Genomic DNA, 18,182 nt, shown 5'->3' on the forward strand with positions numbered 1-18,182 from the left:
AAAAAAAAAAAATTTAGTCTTGAGAATGAGCTGGAAATGTAGCTCAGTGTGAAGGCCCTGGGCTCAAGCCCAAATTGGAAGGGTGAGAGAGAGAAAAGACAGAAAAGGAGAGAATGGAGAGGGGAGAGAGAAAAATTTAGGCCCTTTCTGAGAATAAGTCTTATTCATTTTATTTGACTATGAGAAGGAAGACAATCAATATTTTTTGGCAAAACACTGATCTGCAGTTTTACTCTACTGTTCAAAATCTATTTTGGCAAAAATATATTTAAAGTATATGCTAAGGAAAAGATGTTATTAATAACATTTTGATTTCACCAACTACTGTTGAGAATATTAGGGAAAGTATCCCTAAGTAGAAGGGAACACATATAATTAAAAATCATTTGATCTGCCTTGGAGCACTTTCTGGAAACAGAGAAAGCATTGTTAATGATTGCTTATACGCCTTGTGAAAATTAGGTGCTTTCCAGTTTCTATATTTTTTTTTAAAGTGGAGAACCATCCAATTTGAATTTTTGTTGATAGTGCCACAGAGTGATTTTTACCAATAACAAATCGTATGTTCATTTCCTAGGTACGGCGGAAGGAATTTTGAGGGCATCTGGAGAACCAGGTTCCACTTCCATAACAAACTTCTGTTCCCAACTGCAAGTTCACACCAACAAGGTTTCAAGCACCTTTCACCTCCAAAGGTGAAGGTAAGCTGGGGTTCCTCACTGCTCTGCCCCATTCACCAGTAAAGAGGGGAGCCACACAACCCACAGGCACAGGCTGCGAGGGCAGGGGCACTTCTGGTCATCAGTACTCTTACGGGGTGACTGGGTGTAGGCCACTGTCCAATAGGCACCACCCTCAGCGGACCCGGGAACTAACCCACTGCTCACCCTGCTGATCAGTGAGTGAATTCCAACAAAGGCTCCCTCCGCGCTCAACAACTGATTAACACCCTTTTGGTGTTAATTTTGATGATTTCACGAACTGGGTCCTAACAGAGTGTAAAAAATAGTTCAGTCTTAAAGAACATGAACACTTAGATCCTTATGCTCACTGCAAATTTTTAAAATATGAAATTGCAATTTGTAAAACACAAAATTTACATACGTTTACATAAATGTATAAAACAAAGATGAACACAGAAAATGTAATATGAACAAATACTAGCAAAGCATATATAAAACTTTCATGAATAAAGCTTTCTTACATTTAGAAAAAAAAATTATAGATGAATTACAGTAAATACCACCTTAAAGGTCAAAAAGAAAACAAGTGAGAATTTTCTGGTAGGGGAAAAATGGATTGTTTGGGTATGAGGTAGAGATAGTGTCCACCTTTCAAAGGTGTCTGTCACACCCACGTGGGAACAAAAGCACCAGAGATGTCCGTCTGGTGGCTGCAGAAGCAGAGTGTGGTGACACATCGTGCTGAGGACTTGGGAGCTTACCAGGCAGAAGCATTTGGATTGGAAAAGACAGGGATCTAGACACTTAAAAGTCCTTGTGTGCATTTGAGGAGTAGACACTTAGAAAATATGTAAAGAGTACACAACAATTATTTTTAGAGTGTTTGGAAATATAAGTATTAAAAAGCTGATTGCTTTATTACTAAGTTATTGTGGTCCTTACAGATACAGCCTTTCATTTTTTGTACAAGTGATTCGGGTTTTCTCCAGAGGAGGGAGAGACACGATGTGCTACTGAGACTGCTGGCAGCATGGGGCAACCAAGGGTTGGCGTGGCCCATCCTAGGGGCCATCCAAGTACTGTAGTCAGCATCCTCCCACTTTCAGATCTCCTGACAGCCGTTAGGGCTAGGGACAGCAGAGAAGAGGCCTTGTGGCTCTCAAGAGGCCTTGTAGATGTAAAGCATTCCGAAAGCGCCAACAGCTACCAAAGACCCCAGGAGGGATTCACAGGCATTGGCAGCCTGTGAAGGAAATGCTATTTATATAGCAGCAGCAGACCAGGGAGCAGTCCAGATCTGAGGCTGTGATTAGTCCACATTCACGTCTGCTAATTGGTCTAAGTTCAGTCTTGCTGATTGGTCCCAATTTAGTGCTGCTGATTGGTCCAAATTTGAGCCTACTGACTGGTCCAATTTCAAGCCTGCTGATTTGTCAAAATCAGAGCCTGTAAATGGTCCCAGCTCAAGCCCCCTGATTGGTCCAAATTCAAGGCTGCTAATTGGCCCAAACACAAGTCTCCTGATTGGTCCAAATTAAAGGCTGCTTATTGCTTCAAACTCAGTGTAACGCCCTGGTTGAGGATCAGAGACCACCAGACTTGTGTAAAGGCAGTGTGGCCTTGGTTGCCTTTATTGTGCTGTGGTGCCAGCAGACAGAAGAGGAAAAGATAGTCTGTAGAGAACAAAGAGAAATGGCACCCTTTTACAGGGGTTGAAAGAAGGCAAGGGACATGAGGTGGAAAGATTTTAATAAACAAAGTTCTCTGCCTGTCTGGCACCTCAGTGGGCAAAGTCCTTGAAGCATCCAGTGTAAGTGTTGAGGTGGCTCCAGATGTTCCCAGATGTCCCCAGATGTCCCAGGATCTGCAAGATTCCTTCTTCTATCTTATCTCTTGTCCTATCTTATCCTGTGTCTCTGGATGACAGCCTCAGTGCTGAGCTGAGTTCCCTGCTGAGAACAGTATCTCTGCTGGCAAGTAGGTTGGAGGCTGGGAGAGGCAGGTCTGATTACACCCTTACATTCAGGTCTCCTGATGGATCCAAAGTCAAGGCTGCTGATTCGTCCAAATTCAAGGCTGCTGATTTGTGCAAATTCAAGCCTGGTGATTGGTCTAAATTCAAGCCTGTTGACTGGTCAAAATTAGAGTCTGCAATTGCTCCAAATTTGAGTATGCTGATTGGTCCAAATTTGAACCTGTGGCTGATCAAAATTCAAGCCTGCTGATTCAAGCCTATTGATTGGTCCAAACTCAGTTCTGCTGTTTCCTTTAAACTCCAGTCTGCCACAGGCAGGGCCCACAGCTACCAGAAAGGCTGGGGTGTTTGGGTCGCTGCAGCTGTCAGGGAGACAGTTCAGGGAAACAGAAAGAGGGGGCACTTGACATCTGTCCCATCTCTGTGATAACTGCAGGGCTAAAATCAGGACTGTTGTCATTTTGGGCATCCTGCACAAGAGGTGGCTGTGTTGATCACAGTTTCTTGGGGCTTGGGGACCTGGGGGATGTTAACTGTGAGCCCTGAACCCCTTCCTGGTCTTTGCACCATCAGGGAGTTTTCCCCAGGCTTCTTCAGAGAGTCGCAGAGCCTGGGACATGGGAGCCAGGCAGCGGCATGGGACATCAGCCAGAAGGTGACTGGGAGGATACTGGACTCCTCCGGAGATCACAGGGTGAGCCGTGAAGCCCTTGTGGGACCGGCAGAGGTGCAGAACTGTTATCCTTGTCCAGTGCCTGCTTGCCAGGCCCGGCTCAGGGGTGCCACCACTTCACACAGGGCAACACCGCCCTTGGGGACCTGGGGTCACCTGCAGTCTCATCCAGCTGAGCACTGTGATTCTCCTTGAGGGTATTAAGGATAAACACTCAGCTTCTTGATGTTTGATATTTAGAGTAAAATTTTGAAAAATAAAAACACTGTTGAAGAGGTAAACATGTCAGTTTTATGTCTCAGTCTGTGTGGAAAGGGAAAAAGAAGAGGCTGCACCAGACCTCAGAGAGCTGGAGAAGCACCTGCTGTGCATGGCCAGAAACCATTCCGTGTCCCAACCTGCAGTCAGCATGGGCTCCTGGCATCTGCCTCCCAGATCTGTGATATGGCCCCAATTGACAGGAAGATGCAGACCTGTCAGGGTAGCATGGTCTTTGGGGCACCGCTCACCTAGTTTATCTGGAAGATTTCAGGATCTATATTTATGTCCCAGCTGTCTAAGAAACAAACCCTGACAGTGTGGCCACAGCTTTGCCTGTAAAGGATGGCACCCTGCAGAAGGTGATGGTGGCTGCTATCTGAGAAGTCTCAGAAACATCCCATCTTTGCGGGGTCGCCTGCTGGAGCTGCCACTGCCTCATCTACTCGGAGACTTCCAAACCTCCCAGGCCCCGGGGGCTCCAGCGCCAGATCCTGTCTCCTCTTTGAGCCAGGAAGCAGCCTTTGCCGTAGCAACAGAGCATTACAGCCATCAGATCCCTTTCCTCCCACACTGGACAGCTAGGTCCTTGAGGACAGACTAGAGGTGCTTCCACTCTGTGCCTCGAGCCCCCTGCAGGCTGTGTGGGCGAGGTGAGAGCAGTTGCAACTGCTTCACATGTGGCGGCTCAGTGTGTCCTCCGGTGCTATCCCAGTGACCTCTCGAGCCTTTGGTGAAGCCTGGGGGGTGGGGGATGGGCACAGTAATGGGGATTGAAGGACCTTCACAATGAACTATATCCCCAGCCCTTTTTAAATATTTTAAGACGGGATCTTGCTAAGTTGCCAAGTTCCCCACACTGGGCTTGAACTTGCCATTCTCCTGCCTCAGCCTCCTGGAGTGCCGGGATTATGAGTGTGGGCCATCACACCCAGCTGTGATTTGCCTACTGAAGTATGTCAGAAGCCTCTCAATCAATCTCAATCTTTCTCTCTTTCTCTCTCTCTTTCTCTCTTTCTCTCTCCCTCTTCCTCTCCTTCTCCTCTCCCCTCTCCCCTCTCCCCTCTCAATTTTAGGCAAGGATCTTTACTTCTTTTTCTAGATTCTGTAGTAGAGGACACATCATCTTCCTTAGGACCAGATGGGGGGAACCACTGCCATGTGGTGAACCAGGGGAGGAACCAGGGGAGGAGTCTCCAGGTGGTCCAGGCTCCCAGTCATGGGAGGGCATGAGGGGCCTCTCCAGCCCATACCTGTTGTTGCAGGCGCCCGTGATGAGTCTGTACTTGTTCGCCAAGCAAGTGTTGGGACATTTTGGCGGCAGCATGTAAGGTAGGCACCCAGACAGATTTGCGATCATGTTCAGTAGTTCTTCTGATAAAACCTCTGAGGAACGAAGAGCAGTGCATCAGTGCTCTATTCCCAAGAGCAAACCTGCCAAATGCAGGAAACTTTCTACTGTAGCCCCCCGTAAGTGGCTCTGCCATCTGAGCCAGGGGATCCTGTGGACTCTGAGTCATTCTTTCAAGACAGTCTGCATCCTGTCTTTAAGTCTAGGGCTCCCTCGTTTAATTCTCCTGAGCTTCTTTCCTGTTAGGGATGTAGAGTTTTGTTTTGGCTTTTGCTTTGTGGTGTTTCAGAGACGTAGTGTGGGGACTCCGAGCCCCAACCACGACCGCGTCTCCGGGTTACCCCAGCCCACAGGCACCCGCAGTGCTGAGACACTGTCGCTGCACAGAGACACATTCCTTCCGGCCACGCTTGGTTCTCAGAGGATGGTGAACGTGTGGCCTTTATCCCCCAGTTAAAATAAAAACTTGCCTTGGTCAGGTTTGCTAATAGTCTTAAGCTGTTCCTCTATAAACCTCTGCTGTTTTCACTGATCTCAGAGTCCTTACACAACTCCCTAAATTACAGCCCAAGAAAGCAGCCTCTTTCTTTCTTTTTTGCCAGTGTGGTCACTATGTCATTCAACAAATCAAAGTAAGGGCTCTTTTGTTGTCCGCTAGTAGAAATGACCACTGGTTCTCTCCCCAAGATGGTTTAAATAAATCTTTGGAAATAATACCATAAAACTTTGATGGATCACTAATCAGATGCCAATGAGACTGAGACATTCACTAAGAAAAAGCCAGGAAGAAATGCATTCCATTTTCAAAGAGAAGAGAATCAAACAAGCTCTGAATAAGAACAGCAAGTAAACCACCTTACTGGGAATAGTTAAACAAGACTCCAACCACAATTTGCATTCAGTTAATGGGGGGCTATGCATGTCTTACAGCTGCAGCACAGCAAACCAAGTTCTCTAAAGGGAACCAAGGGGTTGCAGCCACATAAACAACCAAATGCACTTCAGCAGAGCCAGGAGGAGAGCAGTTATTACGCTGTGATTGAAGTGATTGAAAAGAACCTCTGGGCTCCTTTTACTTTTTTACATTATAAATGTTCTAGGTTGGCTATGCTTTTAGAGGGAATAATTTTCAAACATCGTGTAGTATGTGGTTGTTGAATGCTTCCTCATGGCCTGGACCAGACACATCAGCCTGTTTTCCCTGAATGTCTGCACCTTCACGTGGGCAAAGGGGCCAGAAATACTAAGGTACAAGCCAGGAGACCCACATCCCAGGCACCAGAACATACCATCCTGATGGTGATTTTTTTCTCTCATGGCCCTAGCCAATCCCATGGTAGGCTAGGAGACCAATGTGCTTACAAACATTTTCCAAACACATGGTTTGAAATGAAAACCATGTCAAGCTGAGTATGGTGGCATGTCTATAAGTCAGCACTCTTAGAGGCTGAGGCAGGAGAATCGAAAGAGTGAGCCTACTCTTCTCTCAGGAGAATCGAAAGAGTGGGCAACCCTGTCTCAAAATAAAAAATAAAAACAAGAGCAGGAGATGTAGCTCAGTGCAAATGTCCTGGGTTGCATCCCCAGTAACACACACACACACACACACACACACACACACACACACAAATCCTATTGCTAGATAATCAATTAAACTTCACCATTAAATTTAGGAGCTGAGAATTCTGGCTGACCCGGGTATAGTTAAGTTTGTCCAGTGACTCAGCACTAGATAAAGAAATCCTGCACATTGCTCCCACCTCACAAGGTACAAATATGCCTTTGATGATATCCATTATTTTCCTGATATCTCAACACTAAATCCATAGAGACCTTGACTAGGAAACCTCCTCCTCCTCCTCATTTGGCCTGCCGCAGCTGTCCACACAAGTGGCCAGGGTCCTGTCCTCCTTTGTGGGCTGGCAGTAGCCTTGGGTGACCAAATCTGCCCAGGCGTTGGCTCAGTGGCGCCCTCTGCTTGCTGGAACACTTCCTCTAGGAAAAATGTGTTTCCTCTCAAGGTGACATCCCTAGACCGTGAGCTCCCAGTGGCCAGGGAGGTGATGGGAAAATGCCCAAATCGCTTCCCGCCAGAGAACAGAGCTGCTTCTCCATATCTGACCTGAATAGCAGAGAACCAGAATCCCCCAGAGAAGGAGGAACAGGAAACTGGGACTGTTCTCAAGCATCTTAAGAGCTGCTAGTGTCCGTCATGTCCTGCTCGCTGTCAGCCTAGAAACATCCCCAAACGGCAACAGCAACCCCCCCAGACTGAGTATGCCCTCCCTGTGCTGCAAGGGGCCACACTCACCCGGGGAAGCCAGCGGCTGCGTCAGCCCCAGTGCCTGGATGGAGGCTTCCGCGATCTCCGCAGCTCGGGAAATAGCTCTGCTTGTGGGCTCGGGGAGCTTGGAAAAAGACAGCAGCTGAGATGGAGAAGTGATGTCCCTCTTTCTGTGGTTCCTGGAGCATAAGAAGGAGAAAAAAAGAAAACACATTTAAGGCCACTTGGTTCTTAGTTACCACTTAACTCAGCGTCTAGTGATGAGAGTGATGAAATCATTCCAACACCCGCAGGGCTGCCGGGGGCACTAAAAGGGGTGGCCCACGATGTCGACAGTGCACAGATGTTAAATGATGGAGGGAATCACTGATATTCGCCCTTTAACTCCCATGCCTGTTCTAAGTTGATCTTCATAACAATTGTTTGCTTCATATTAAAAACCCAGTCACTTCCAGAGATAGGAAGTGTCTGTGCATGGCCCTCCAGGCTGCTGGTGGCCCAGGCCAGTGCAAGCATTCCTGTGAGATCCCCTCAAGCTGCTGTCCCCTCCTCCCCATGGGGCCTGGCCCTTCTGGATTCACAGCAGCACCAGCCACAGTGGTTCCTGAGGACCGGGAGGCCAGGGACAGCAGCAGGACAGAGGTGTGGTTGGTAGTGACCCTTTCGTCTCCGGGTGGCCCAAAGCATTGCCTGTGCACCTGCTATGTGGACTCTGGACCCCCAAGTCATATCTGACATACGTGCAGGCTGGGCCCAGTGTGGGACAGAGGGCTACAGGCACCTGCCACCCAGTGGCTGCCCGAGCTGGGGCACTGCAGGTGGGGGTCTCTCAGAAATGCCTGGGCTACCCTAAGAACAAGGCTGGTCATGGTAGGAGCTGGGATTGGGGTCTTTGGAGGGTACTTTATTAGAGAGATCTGCTGTAGGTAACTCTCCATGTGGCCCTGCAAACCTCTGAGGGCTGGGTTGTAGCTCAGTGGCAGAATTGTGTATCGTATGCACAAGGTAGTGTCACAATAGCATCACAACCGACACCCAAGAGGGACCTCTAGAGCCCTTGTTCCTTGCTCTGCGCTAGATCTTGGGGAGGGAGTTCCACTTTTGATCAGGATTTCAGCCTCTCTTAACCAGAAAGTCTTGAATTACAGGTCGGATCATGGTGCTTTTGTTCTATGTTTTGCTAAAGAGAGAGTCTGAGATTCATTTCACTTCTCTCTGCCTCCTGCAGTGATACAGGAAAGTGACTTTCTCCCACGAGCATGGGGCTGGGATTTTAGATGGGGCTGCTAGGCAGTTTAGGAGGTGACAGTGATGAATGAGGGGGGCAATGCGGGACAGCAGATGACAGTCAACACCCACTGCTCCGCCTTCTGCTATGCCAGTTTACCTTTCCAGGGAGGCGTAGATGGCCCTGTCCACCATGCGCTCACTGGCCTCCAACACACTGCGAACATGAGCGTTTCTGGCCTTTCCTGCAGAACAAAACAGTAAAAGCCCAGTGGCACCTGCAACTCTGCTGCTGTAGTCGTCACCTCCAGTCCAGCAGGGGTAGGGACAACCTTGGGGACCAGTGCATCACTGCACTCCCACGGACCTGTATCCCTAAGAAGGAGCGCTGCTCCTCTCTCAGAGCGAGACTAGAACAGGCAGGGATGTGTCTACATCCCATTTCTCAGTTGCTCAAACTATCTCATGACCCTGAACAGCTTTCTGAATATGTCCGTTCATAACAATGTGTTTGCACACTTCACAGAAGATGAATTCTTCAAATACAGGAGCAGTGTCTGAGATTGCTGTCATCAGATTTTATTTTGTCAGCACTTAGGCTGTCGGGTAGGTCAGGACCCCACCTCTGGATCCAGACATGTGTTAGGAAGGTGACAGGGATGGCTGGAGATGCACCCCCTCCTCCTGTCACTACGTCAGCTTTTCTGTAACCAGTACTTCACTGAAAGAAATGCATTGATTCCTACAAGTAAAGGGACACTGAGAACGTTGCGAGCATTAAATATCTATGTAGAAATAAAACTACTTTTGCAAAGGTAAATCTCAGCCTGGTAGGTGGTACAGGCCCGCAACCTCAGCACTCAGGGAGGCTGAGGCAGGAAGATGGCAAGTTTGATCCCAGCCTGGGCCACTTAACAACTCTGGAAGATTCGTGTCAAAATAAAAATAAGAATGGGCTGAGGACGTAGTTTAGTACAAAGGTCCTGTGTTCAGTCTCCAGTAGAGAAAGAAAGGAAGAGAGAGAGGCAGGAAGGTACGGAAGGAGGATGGAGGAAGGAAAGAGAAAAGCAAGCACATAAAAGGCAAATGTCAACATTTTTGGAAGTGAGTAGCATGACGTGCCAACATTCCAGCGAGCATGTCGAGTCCACGCGAGACCCCAGCAGGGCTACGCGACCCAGCAGCCTCTTCCTGAGCGCCTTCTGATGGTGTTGGCACAGAAGAGATGGAGGGACCGGAAGCTGTGAGTGTGAGACACACTGGACCCCAGGTCCCCAGGTGGAGTGAGGATGCCAGGCCCACTGCGGGGTGAGCACGCACAGGAATCTCACTCACGTTCCTCTTGGTCTTAGACACCCACTGAGGCTGCCTCCACTGCCAGCTCATTGCTGCTTCTGAAATCAGTCGTGGCCCCTTTTTGGTCAAATTTGCTAATCAGTGCAGGTGAGGGGGCTCTCTGACCTTCTGGCAGGGAGGCCTGGGTTCAAATCCCACCTCAAAGACTTGGCAACCCCAGCCCTGCTGTATGCTGTCCTGGTCATCATCTAGGAGGTTGGTGCAGCTTCAGGGCCAGTGAGGGTTTCGAGCTGTAGGGCCAGGCTGGGCTCCCAGCCTCCTATGCCCTCCCCCCAATCTCCTCTTCAGAGTGTCATCTGTGCCATCCTCTCCCAAACATCTATCTTCACCTTGAACTTCGCTTCTGAACCCACACCACCTCCTTCTGCCCCGGCCTGCATTCATGCCTCAAACGTTCACCCAGAGTCGAGTAGCACCAACAAGCTCGGCATGGCCTCTCCCCGCTCCTTGCTGCGTGAGGTCCCCTGCACAGTGGTCTGTACCCAGCAGCGTCGTGTCTGTCTGCCGGGTGGGAAAGGTTCTGTTCACTCCTGAGTCCATTTCCTGCATCTCTTGGTGGAGCTGTGGCCCGAGTGGTCTTCCTAACACAGACCTGTGGGTCCTGCACCCAATAGCACCAATGGGTCCCCGATTCCCATGGGATAAATCAGGCTCCTTGGGATGGAGTTCAGGAACCCTGCCACCTGGCCACACCTCCTTCCAGGATTCAAAGCACAGGATGTGATGCCCAGTGTCACCCTCAGCTTATGACAGTGCCGGCATCAAATCCCCAGCTCAGTCAGCACCTAGACAGAATTTGTCATTGACCAATATTCGTACACTCTCACCTAAGCTTCATCAGTCACATATTATTTATTCCTTTGTCTTTTTTATTAACAAACATTTCACTGAATTTTTAAAGAAAAGTTTTATAGACTTGTCAGTTATTATTGTCCTCAGACCCGGTCCACCTCTTCTTTACACCTTCAGCTCAGACTGTACCCATGCCAGGTGGCACGTCATGGTGGCACGTCATCACCTGTAACTGTTCTGTGATGCCCTTCCATGCAGCCTATCTCCTCCAGCTTTTCTTCACAACTTAGCATGAAACTCGAGGGAGGTAGCTGACTCAATGCCTAGACCAGGAGCCGCTGCCCCAAATCCTGGCGCTCCCTGAGTGACCGCACCTGTCGGAGATTGTTTCCACCCTTTCAGGGTGAGCCCCAAAAGTTCCCCCAGTTCTATCCATGGCACACGAAAGAGAAGGAATCCAGGACATTGTTATGCAAGAAGATACTACATTTCAGGTGAAGAAGGAAGTTGCCTGGCTCCACAAGGGTTTATATAAATGAAGCAAAGAAAATGAAACAAAACCGAAAAGAAAGCCCAGATCTTCACGGCCCAAAACCGCACAGCTCACCACGCTCCTGCGCCTTACCCTTGGCTGACCCTGAGCAAAACCAAGTGCTCAGAGCTGAGGTCAGGACCGAGTTTTGATCATGTTTGCTGAAATCTAGTGAACCAGAAGGGCACCTGTTGACTTTCCTTTCTAAACAAATCCACCCTGGGCCTGGGCCCACGTTTCCTGGTGTGCAGCCAATGTCCTGCTCCTGTTGTTCATACTGCTGCTGGAGCATTTGCCATAAGTTACTGCACTTAGCTCTGGATTCTGCTCCAAGGCTAGAAATGCATCTTCGGCTGCGCTGATGAGAACACAGGATACAGTGCTCCTGGGCCCTTGCTGCTGCTATGGAGTCTTCCATAAAGGACGCATCTCACATTTTTCTAGAACTACAATGGCCCATGCATAGGATTGCTGGGCGAAAGGAAATGTTTACTTTTCATTTTCAGATATTTTTATTGTGGAATTTTTCAGGTGCTGAATTCTTTTTTCTCTTTGTGCTTGGATCCCGGCGATGGGGTAGTCATCCTGGGCTGGTTCCACACTGCAGGGAGGGGGTGCCCAAAACCTGTTGCACAGATGCTGGGAACCCCAGTACACAGACTCACCCCATAGCGTGGTTTGCTACATGCGCCTAGGTTTGAGCTGTGGTGCGTATAGCTGATGAAAATTACACTTTGGGGAAAGTTTATAGGACTATTTATAGTACTGTCCCAAATGAGCTAACGAGGTGTTGTCAATTGTTTAAAATAACTAACTAAATAAAAACTTCTTATACTAAACAAATGTAAAACGGAAACGCTGTGAGCAGGATCTATGTTCTAAATGAGAAATTTACAAAGCAAACAAGTCCTGAGGCAGCTTCTAAGTATCCCAATGAAAGGAAAGTCTATGATTATCAACTATATTAGGCACCCTAAGCGGCAGCAACCAGGGCTGGGCATGGATGAGGATGGCCAGGGCTTGGAGCTGGTCAGTCCCTGCCCAACAGCAACCAAGCGGATGGGCGGTGTGCAGCCCTGAAGAAGGCCAGGGTCTCACCGGCACTCTGCCTGAGTAAAGCTCATTTTCAGGGCTTGTGACTTCTCTTTTTTAAGATAAGCAATTATTTTAACTAATGTATTTCAGTAGAAGTCTCATCCTAATCTCACACGATAGCACACTGATTCTAGAAATATCCTGCAGATGTTAGTGAATGAACATCGAAAAGGAACTAAGTACAAAAATACAAAGAAAAAATACCCACGTACATGAATGGGTACAGGTGAAACTGTTTCATGTGGCAATCATAGGAAAATCAGTTCTTTTTCAGAAAGAATTTTATTTTAACCCTTCTAAACACAAGAACGACATTTTTCTCTCTCAAAGGCATACCAAAGCATGCGCTAAGCCAGGCATGGTGGGACAGGCCTGTCATCCCAGCACTCAGGAGGCTGAGACAGGAGGATGATCACAAGTTCAAGGCCAGCCGGGGCTACAATGCGAGACCCTGTCTCAAGAAACTAAACCAAACCAAGCGGGACAGAAACCAAACATGTAATAAAAAGATCCCAAGGGACTCTCAGGAGCTACCATTACACTTTCCTTTTGCAAGTGGGAAATGTAACTTTCTTCATAAGGTCAAAGAATTGCATTTTGATTGCTACTTACCCCAGAGGAGTCCTTTGCCTCTCGAGATGAAAGGGAGGAGAACTCCGGCACAGACCACGACCAGCGTGACGGCCACAATTGTGTGCTTCCTCATCCTGAGGCTGAAACGGGCACACGGGGAGCACAAGCTCTCACTGGCTATGTGAGGTTGGTTCAAAACCAGCCCCGCCCCTGCCTCTTGGGGGTGCCTGGTCCTCGCTGCAGGAGCTCGCCCTCTAATCGGGGGACACAGCTAGGCACAGGCTGGGCAGACCTTGAGGGTCAGCACGGACTTGAAGCTGGCCCTTTCCCATTTGACAGCTCAGTTGCCAGAATATCTCAGCAACTACCTACCTTAATCCGAGGTCATGCCAAATAGTGTGACATTACAGGGAATAATTACTGGGAAGAAAAGAATCTATTTCTCCTGCTATATCCCCGAGGGACAGACAACTCATGTTAGGAATTTAATGTTTGTAACAATGGCTAATCAAATCCTCCACCTGCTGTTGAGTTTCTCACAGCACTCCTATTCTCAGAAGTGATTTCAGAAGTTCAGAGCTGTCAAGACAGAGCCTGAGATTCCAACTCCGTCCTTTGCACTTTCTAGATCTTTGCTTCCTTCACCTCAGGCTTTTGCAGCTGGCTCGGAGCTCCAGGCTTGGAGCTCAGGGCAGTACCAACAAGTGCCTTGGAGGGGGCATCCTGGAGACAGATGCTCTCTGGGTTGACCCAGCACAGCACCCTGAGGCTGAGGAAACCCAGCTCTGCCAGGAGGAGGGACACACGCTCGCCTCTTGGCCCCTCGGACCACTGTGCAGTTTCACTGATAGATTTCTCCCAGGGAATAAAAACCTATCGCTTCAGAGCCAAACCTTTCCTCCCTCTCAGTGGCAGAGACCCGTGTGCTCAGGTGGGCACCGTGCGGACAAGCTGGCTCCTGGCTGTGGGACTCACTGCGGTTGGGACCCGGTCACGGCCACATAAACTTACGCCCCACATTGATGTTCATTCACGCCAGCAGTCAGGAGGTGGGGCGGCCATAGGATACGCTCAGGCGTCACTGCTGCGCCAGGCTGCCCAGTGTCCCTGCTGCGCGGAGAGAAGGGGCCACATCAGCAAGGTTGACTGCTCACCCAGCCCCTGCTAGTCCTACAGTCTCCTCTCTTATTTCTCAGAGGAGGAAAAAGGACACGGATCCAGCAACGCTAAGTGGATTGGGTGCTGCCCTGTGCTCTGTGGCAGCCCCTAGTGACTCTGGGCTGTTACTGACCCCTGCTCCCTGCAGCTCCTTAGAATGACTGAAGTGCCGGCCCCCACGGACGCTCACACCTGGCCCTCCAGAGTCTCCGTGGCTGGCATGGGGCCATCTGTGTGGTCCAAGGAAAACTGTGACTTGTGAAGAAGCATCCCGCAGTTTGACGTCAGAGGACTCACACACCAAGTGCACCTCTTCAGCTGCTCCGTGGAGCGAGAAGGACGCCTTGTTCCTCTCGGGAGCTCTCTAGTAGTTCCGCATCACCGTCTTGCCACACAGTCACACTCTCCCAGGGGGCCCCGAAAGTCCCCAAGCCCGGCAACCACCATAATAAACAGAATCCCAGACCTAGGTCCTCGAGCTTGTGCAAATCTAGCTCTGCATTTGTGGATATCCAAGTCGGCACGCATGGGGTGCTCTTTCACGTTCTCATACGATTTGCCCCTACAGTGCAGCCCTGGAGATGGGGATTTCAAGCAAACACAGTCTTCCTCCACCTGAGAGACACATGGAGTTTGCATAATTATTTTTACCTAATTTAAGAGGTTCCAACAGGTAATAGAAATATCAGTGACTGTAGAGGAACGTCATGCTTTCGGATAAACTCAGTTTTCTTTTTTCTTTTTATTCTTTTCTTTTCTTTCTTTCTTTCATTCATTCATTTATTTATTTTAGCTTTTTGAGACAGGATCCCACCATGTAGTTCAGGTTGGCCTTGAACTCACAGCATCCTCCTGCCTCAGCCTCCCAGATGCTGAGGTGATAGGTATGCACCACCATGCTAGGCCTAAACTCAGTTTTGTATTGAGTGTTATGACCCGACCCTTGGAGAAAGACGAACAAGTACCCACCTGACTTTTCTGAAATCCCTAATACATCCACCAGGCTGCTTGACAACCTAAGAAAGGAAGTGTTTGGGGAGATTTGTAGAAAGCAAATGTGTCATCCTTAAGAAGAAATCAAAGGCAACACTACAGCCCTTGTTAGGAAAACAGACACACAAGGAAACCCACCTGCTCTCTCTGCTGTGAACCCAAGCGAAGATGTGTGCTCCTGAAAGGCTTTCAGTGAGTTTCCCACTCCCAGTGAGCGCCGTGTGTGCCCCTTCTCGGAGGAGACAAAGGCTCCTCCACTTGGACAGGGGACCTGCTTTCCTGGCCATGCAATGAGCACAGGTCTAAGCCAAGGTGAGGCCCCGCGTGGTGACCGCCGCAGTTTAGGAAGGTGCTTGGCTGCCGTGAGCATCTTTCTAGGGGTATTTGGGAAGTACTGAGGGCACAGAGTTCATCCACATCAGCACAAAAGGAAATGGAGCTCTGGGGGCTATGTGGAGGGCATGCCTTGTAGTCTCATTTAGCATGAAGTTGTCCAGGTTGTGTTGGAACTTGCGCTCCTCCTGCCTCAGCCTACCAGGATGCTACGATTACAGGTGTGCACTGACACCCCTAGCTGCCCATCCACATTTTTACGTTGTATGTGAAACCTGGGCTTGGTATGCAAAGGGAAGACAGAGGATGTCTGGTCATTCTGTCTTACTTTTGTAAGAAATGATTATTGAGCAGGTGTGGTGGTGCACACCTATAATCCCACTACTCCAGGAGACCGAGGCAGGAGAATTGCAAGTTCAAGCCTAGCCTGGGCAACTTAGTGATCAACACCCTCTTTCCAAAAAAAGGAGGGATCTGGTTATGTAATACAGTGCCCAAAAAAAGACAATAGATATTTTCTAATTTTTAAAATTTTATATATTCTTTAGAAAAACATTCTATGTATCATCTCTATCTATCATCTATCTATGTATCTATCTATCTATCTGCCTATGTATATATCTAAACTTTACTATCAATTCTCCCCAGGAAGACATTATTCACTTCCTTGTTATCCAGTAAAGGTACTTTTTAAAAACTGAGTTTTTAAACAAAAACCATGTGAAATTGTTGCCAGTTTCTTCTCTCACGCAGGTTTTGGCTTCGTAGCCCAAGGGAAAAAATGAGAATCTGCTCCGTTCTGGGATGGGAATTGTCTCTTGGCAGCAGGAACCGGAGGGCATGGTGAGCACTGGCGTGCTGGTGCCATAGCTGAGTTGCTAGGCGTCCTGGGCAGGGCACTGCCACATCCATGGAGGCCCAAGCAGCGGGAAGGTAGCTGCTCACCATGATACCTAACTTTACCTCTTCTGTGAGGAACACTGCGGAGAATCCCAACCCCTGTGGCTGCCAACACTCCTGTTAATAGGAGGTTGAAGTTAAAACAAGAAAATAAACATCTGCCGTGAACGCTGATGGCACAGAGACAATCATAACATGCTGGTGTGAAGTCTCCGTTCCTCGGGAAGCCTTGAGATGTTATGAAGAGCTGGGCCTGGTGACACACACCTGTCATCCCTGCACTCTGGGAGGCTGAGGCAAGAGGATCACCAGTTCGAGCCCCACCCAGGCAAGTCGTCAACTCAGCAAGATCCTGTCTCAAAATAAAAAATAAAAAGGGCTGGGCGTGTGGCTCAGTGTGAAGTCTTTGGGTTTAGTCCCCAGTTCTGGGTGGGGCCGGGAGGAGATTCTTAGAAGGACTAATGTGACATACACACTACACATGCACAGACGGATGGATGTGTGGCTCACTAAGAGGATGTGATTTCAAACCTAACAGGAAATGACTGTAAGTATGTGATAGGCTAGAAATGAGTCCCTTCTCCCCTATATCAGATAAGCCAGGCGTGGTGGGAGCCGTGGATGACGGCTGAGATCCTCATGGGCAGCAGACCTGGGAGCTGCACTTGGCTTCTGGTTGAAGCATCGGGGCACCGCACACTTCCCAGGCTCCTGCTCTTCATGGTCGGAGCTTCACCCACACCTGCAGCCTCAAGAAAGAGTCCCTCACCCTCCTGGCTTTCCCCACCAGTCATATCCTTCTTAAAAGAAAACTCAGGAACTCCAGTAAATTCCAGCAAAAAAAGGAAAGCGCCGCTCCTTACCAGTCATAAATAACATGAGAAGCAAGAAAACTAAAATAGTGTACATGCTGGATCGGATGAGTTAGGAAAATATTTCACATTCACATCTAAACGAGTTAGTTCGCCAAGCACTCTGCACTCCCATTACCACGGCTCCCCCTGCAGGGGACCTGTGCTCCAGATTCAACAAGCGAGACGCAGGCTGCAAACTAGTGACGCATTTTATTGGTATCACAACTCTGTCCTTGTTATAAAATCACACAAAGGTGCGACGTGGTGCAGGAAAGTTCGTGTCTTAAGAAAATAATTTCAATTTTCAGCACTCGGGGGAAGCCACTCTAGCTGCTGTGAAGGTATCTTCCGGCAAGGCTGTGGCTGTCCAGGAACGTGGGGTCCAGGGAGGCCACTTTGGAGGCCATGAAGGCATGGACGCAGTGCAGCACTGCCGGCAGGTCCTGGAACTCCAGCTCCTGCGGGAGAAGGGGAGGTGCGTGTTATAGACGTCACACGGGCACACTTCAGAGTCAACAAGCTCTGTACCTGGAAGCCCAAGAAAGATTCTCCAAGAGAGTGAAAACAAGTATGGCCCAAGTGCAGTAAAGAGTGAAAGATGGAGTAGCATGACGGGACAGCCACCATCAATGTGGACATCCTGGTATTTTCACACTGGTTCTGAATATAAAAAATGTTTGTTGTCTTGAGCCCAGCATAGGTCAGCATGCACTTCCCTGACTGTGTCCTCCAGCAGCTGAGGCCAGAGCTGAAGTCAGACCTGATGATCTAAATTGTAATCATGGTATTTCCAACTCCTGCCAGTGCCGGGGTGGCACTGTGGCGTGGTTGTCACCACTGCAGGTCTGTATTGTCTGACTTTGCAGGGCCACCATGCACTCACCCTGGCTGCACACGTACTTCAGGCACAAGGTCATTTTTGGAAAGACAAGTACTGCTCTGAGTGATCCCAGGGTGAGGACCACAAAGAGGCACAGACCTGGGTTCTCCTTGCTCCTGTTTCCATGTCAACAGGGAGAAATGATGCTTAAGGGGAGGGGGACACCTACACCCAAAGAAAACACAGTAAAACTCCAGGACTTTCACTCTGTCAGCTCAGAGGTCCTGAATCATATCATTGCAGAGCAAAAATAACACCAACTAGA

The 18,182-nt window shown here is 48.9% G+C and overlaps 2 protein-coding genes across 6 annotated transcripts in view; both read right to left on the bottom strand.

The window, feature by feature from the left end:
• The window catches only part of Tpo (thyroid peroxidase), a gene marked incomplete in the record, with an annotated part of 45,259 nt that extends 31,456 nt beyond the window's left edge, over nucleotides 1-13,803 (bottom strand). The window contains 5 exon segments of the mRNA XM_005404339.2: nucleotides 4,843-4,975; nucleotides 7,252-7,403; nucleotides 8,612-8,696; nucleotides 12,839-12,939; nucleotides 13,612-13,803. Of these exon segments, the coding sequence (XP_005404396.2) occupies nucleotides 4,843-4,975; nucleotides 7,252-7,403; nucleotides 8,612-8,696; nucleotides 12,839-12,932 (464 nt within the window).
• Nucleotides 13,804-17,234: 3,431 nt separating this feature from the next.
• Nucleotides 17,235-18,182, bottom strand: part of Sntg2 (syntrophin, gamma 2) — a 105,338-nt gene continuing 104,390 nt past the window's right edge. For all 5 annotated transcript variants that reach the window (XM_013504331.1, XM_005404340.1, XM_013504330.1 and 2 more), the window contains one exon: nucleotides 17,235-17,495. In XM_013504331.1, the coding sequence (XP_013359785.1) occupies nucleotides 17,364-17,495 (132 nt within the window). In that variant the 3' untranslated portion in view covers nucleotides 17,235-17,363. The remainder of the gene's footprint in view (nucleotides 17,496-18,182) is intronic.

Source organism: Chinchilla lanigera, unplaced genomic scaffold, assembly GCF_000276665.1.
Source record: "Chinchilla lanigera isolate Chin_1 unplaced genomic scaffold, ChiLan1.0 scaffold00086, whole genome shotgun sequence".
Taxonomy (NCBI): Eukaryota; Metazoa; Chordata; class Mammalia; order Rodentia; family Chinchillidae; genus Chinchilla; species Chinchilla lanigera.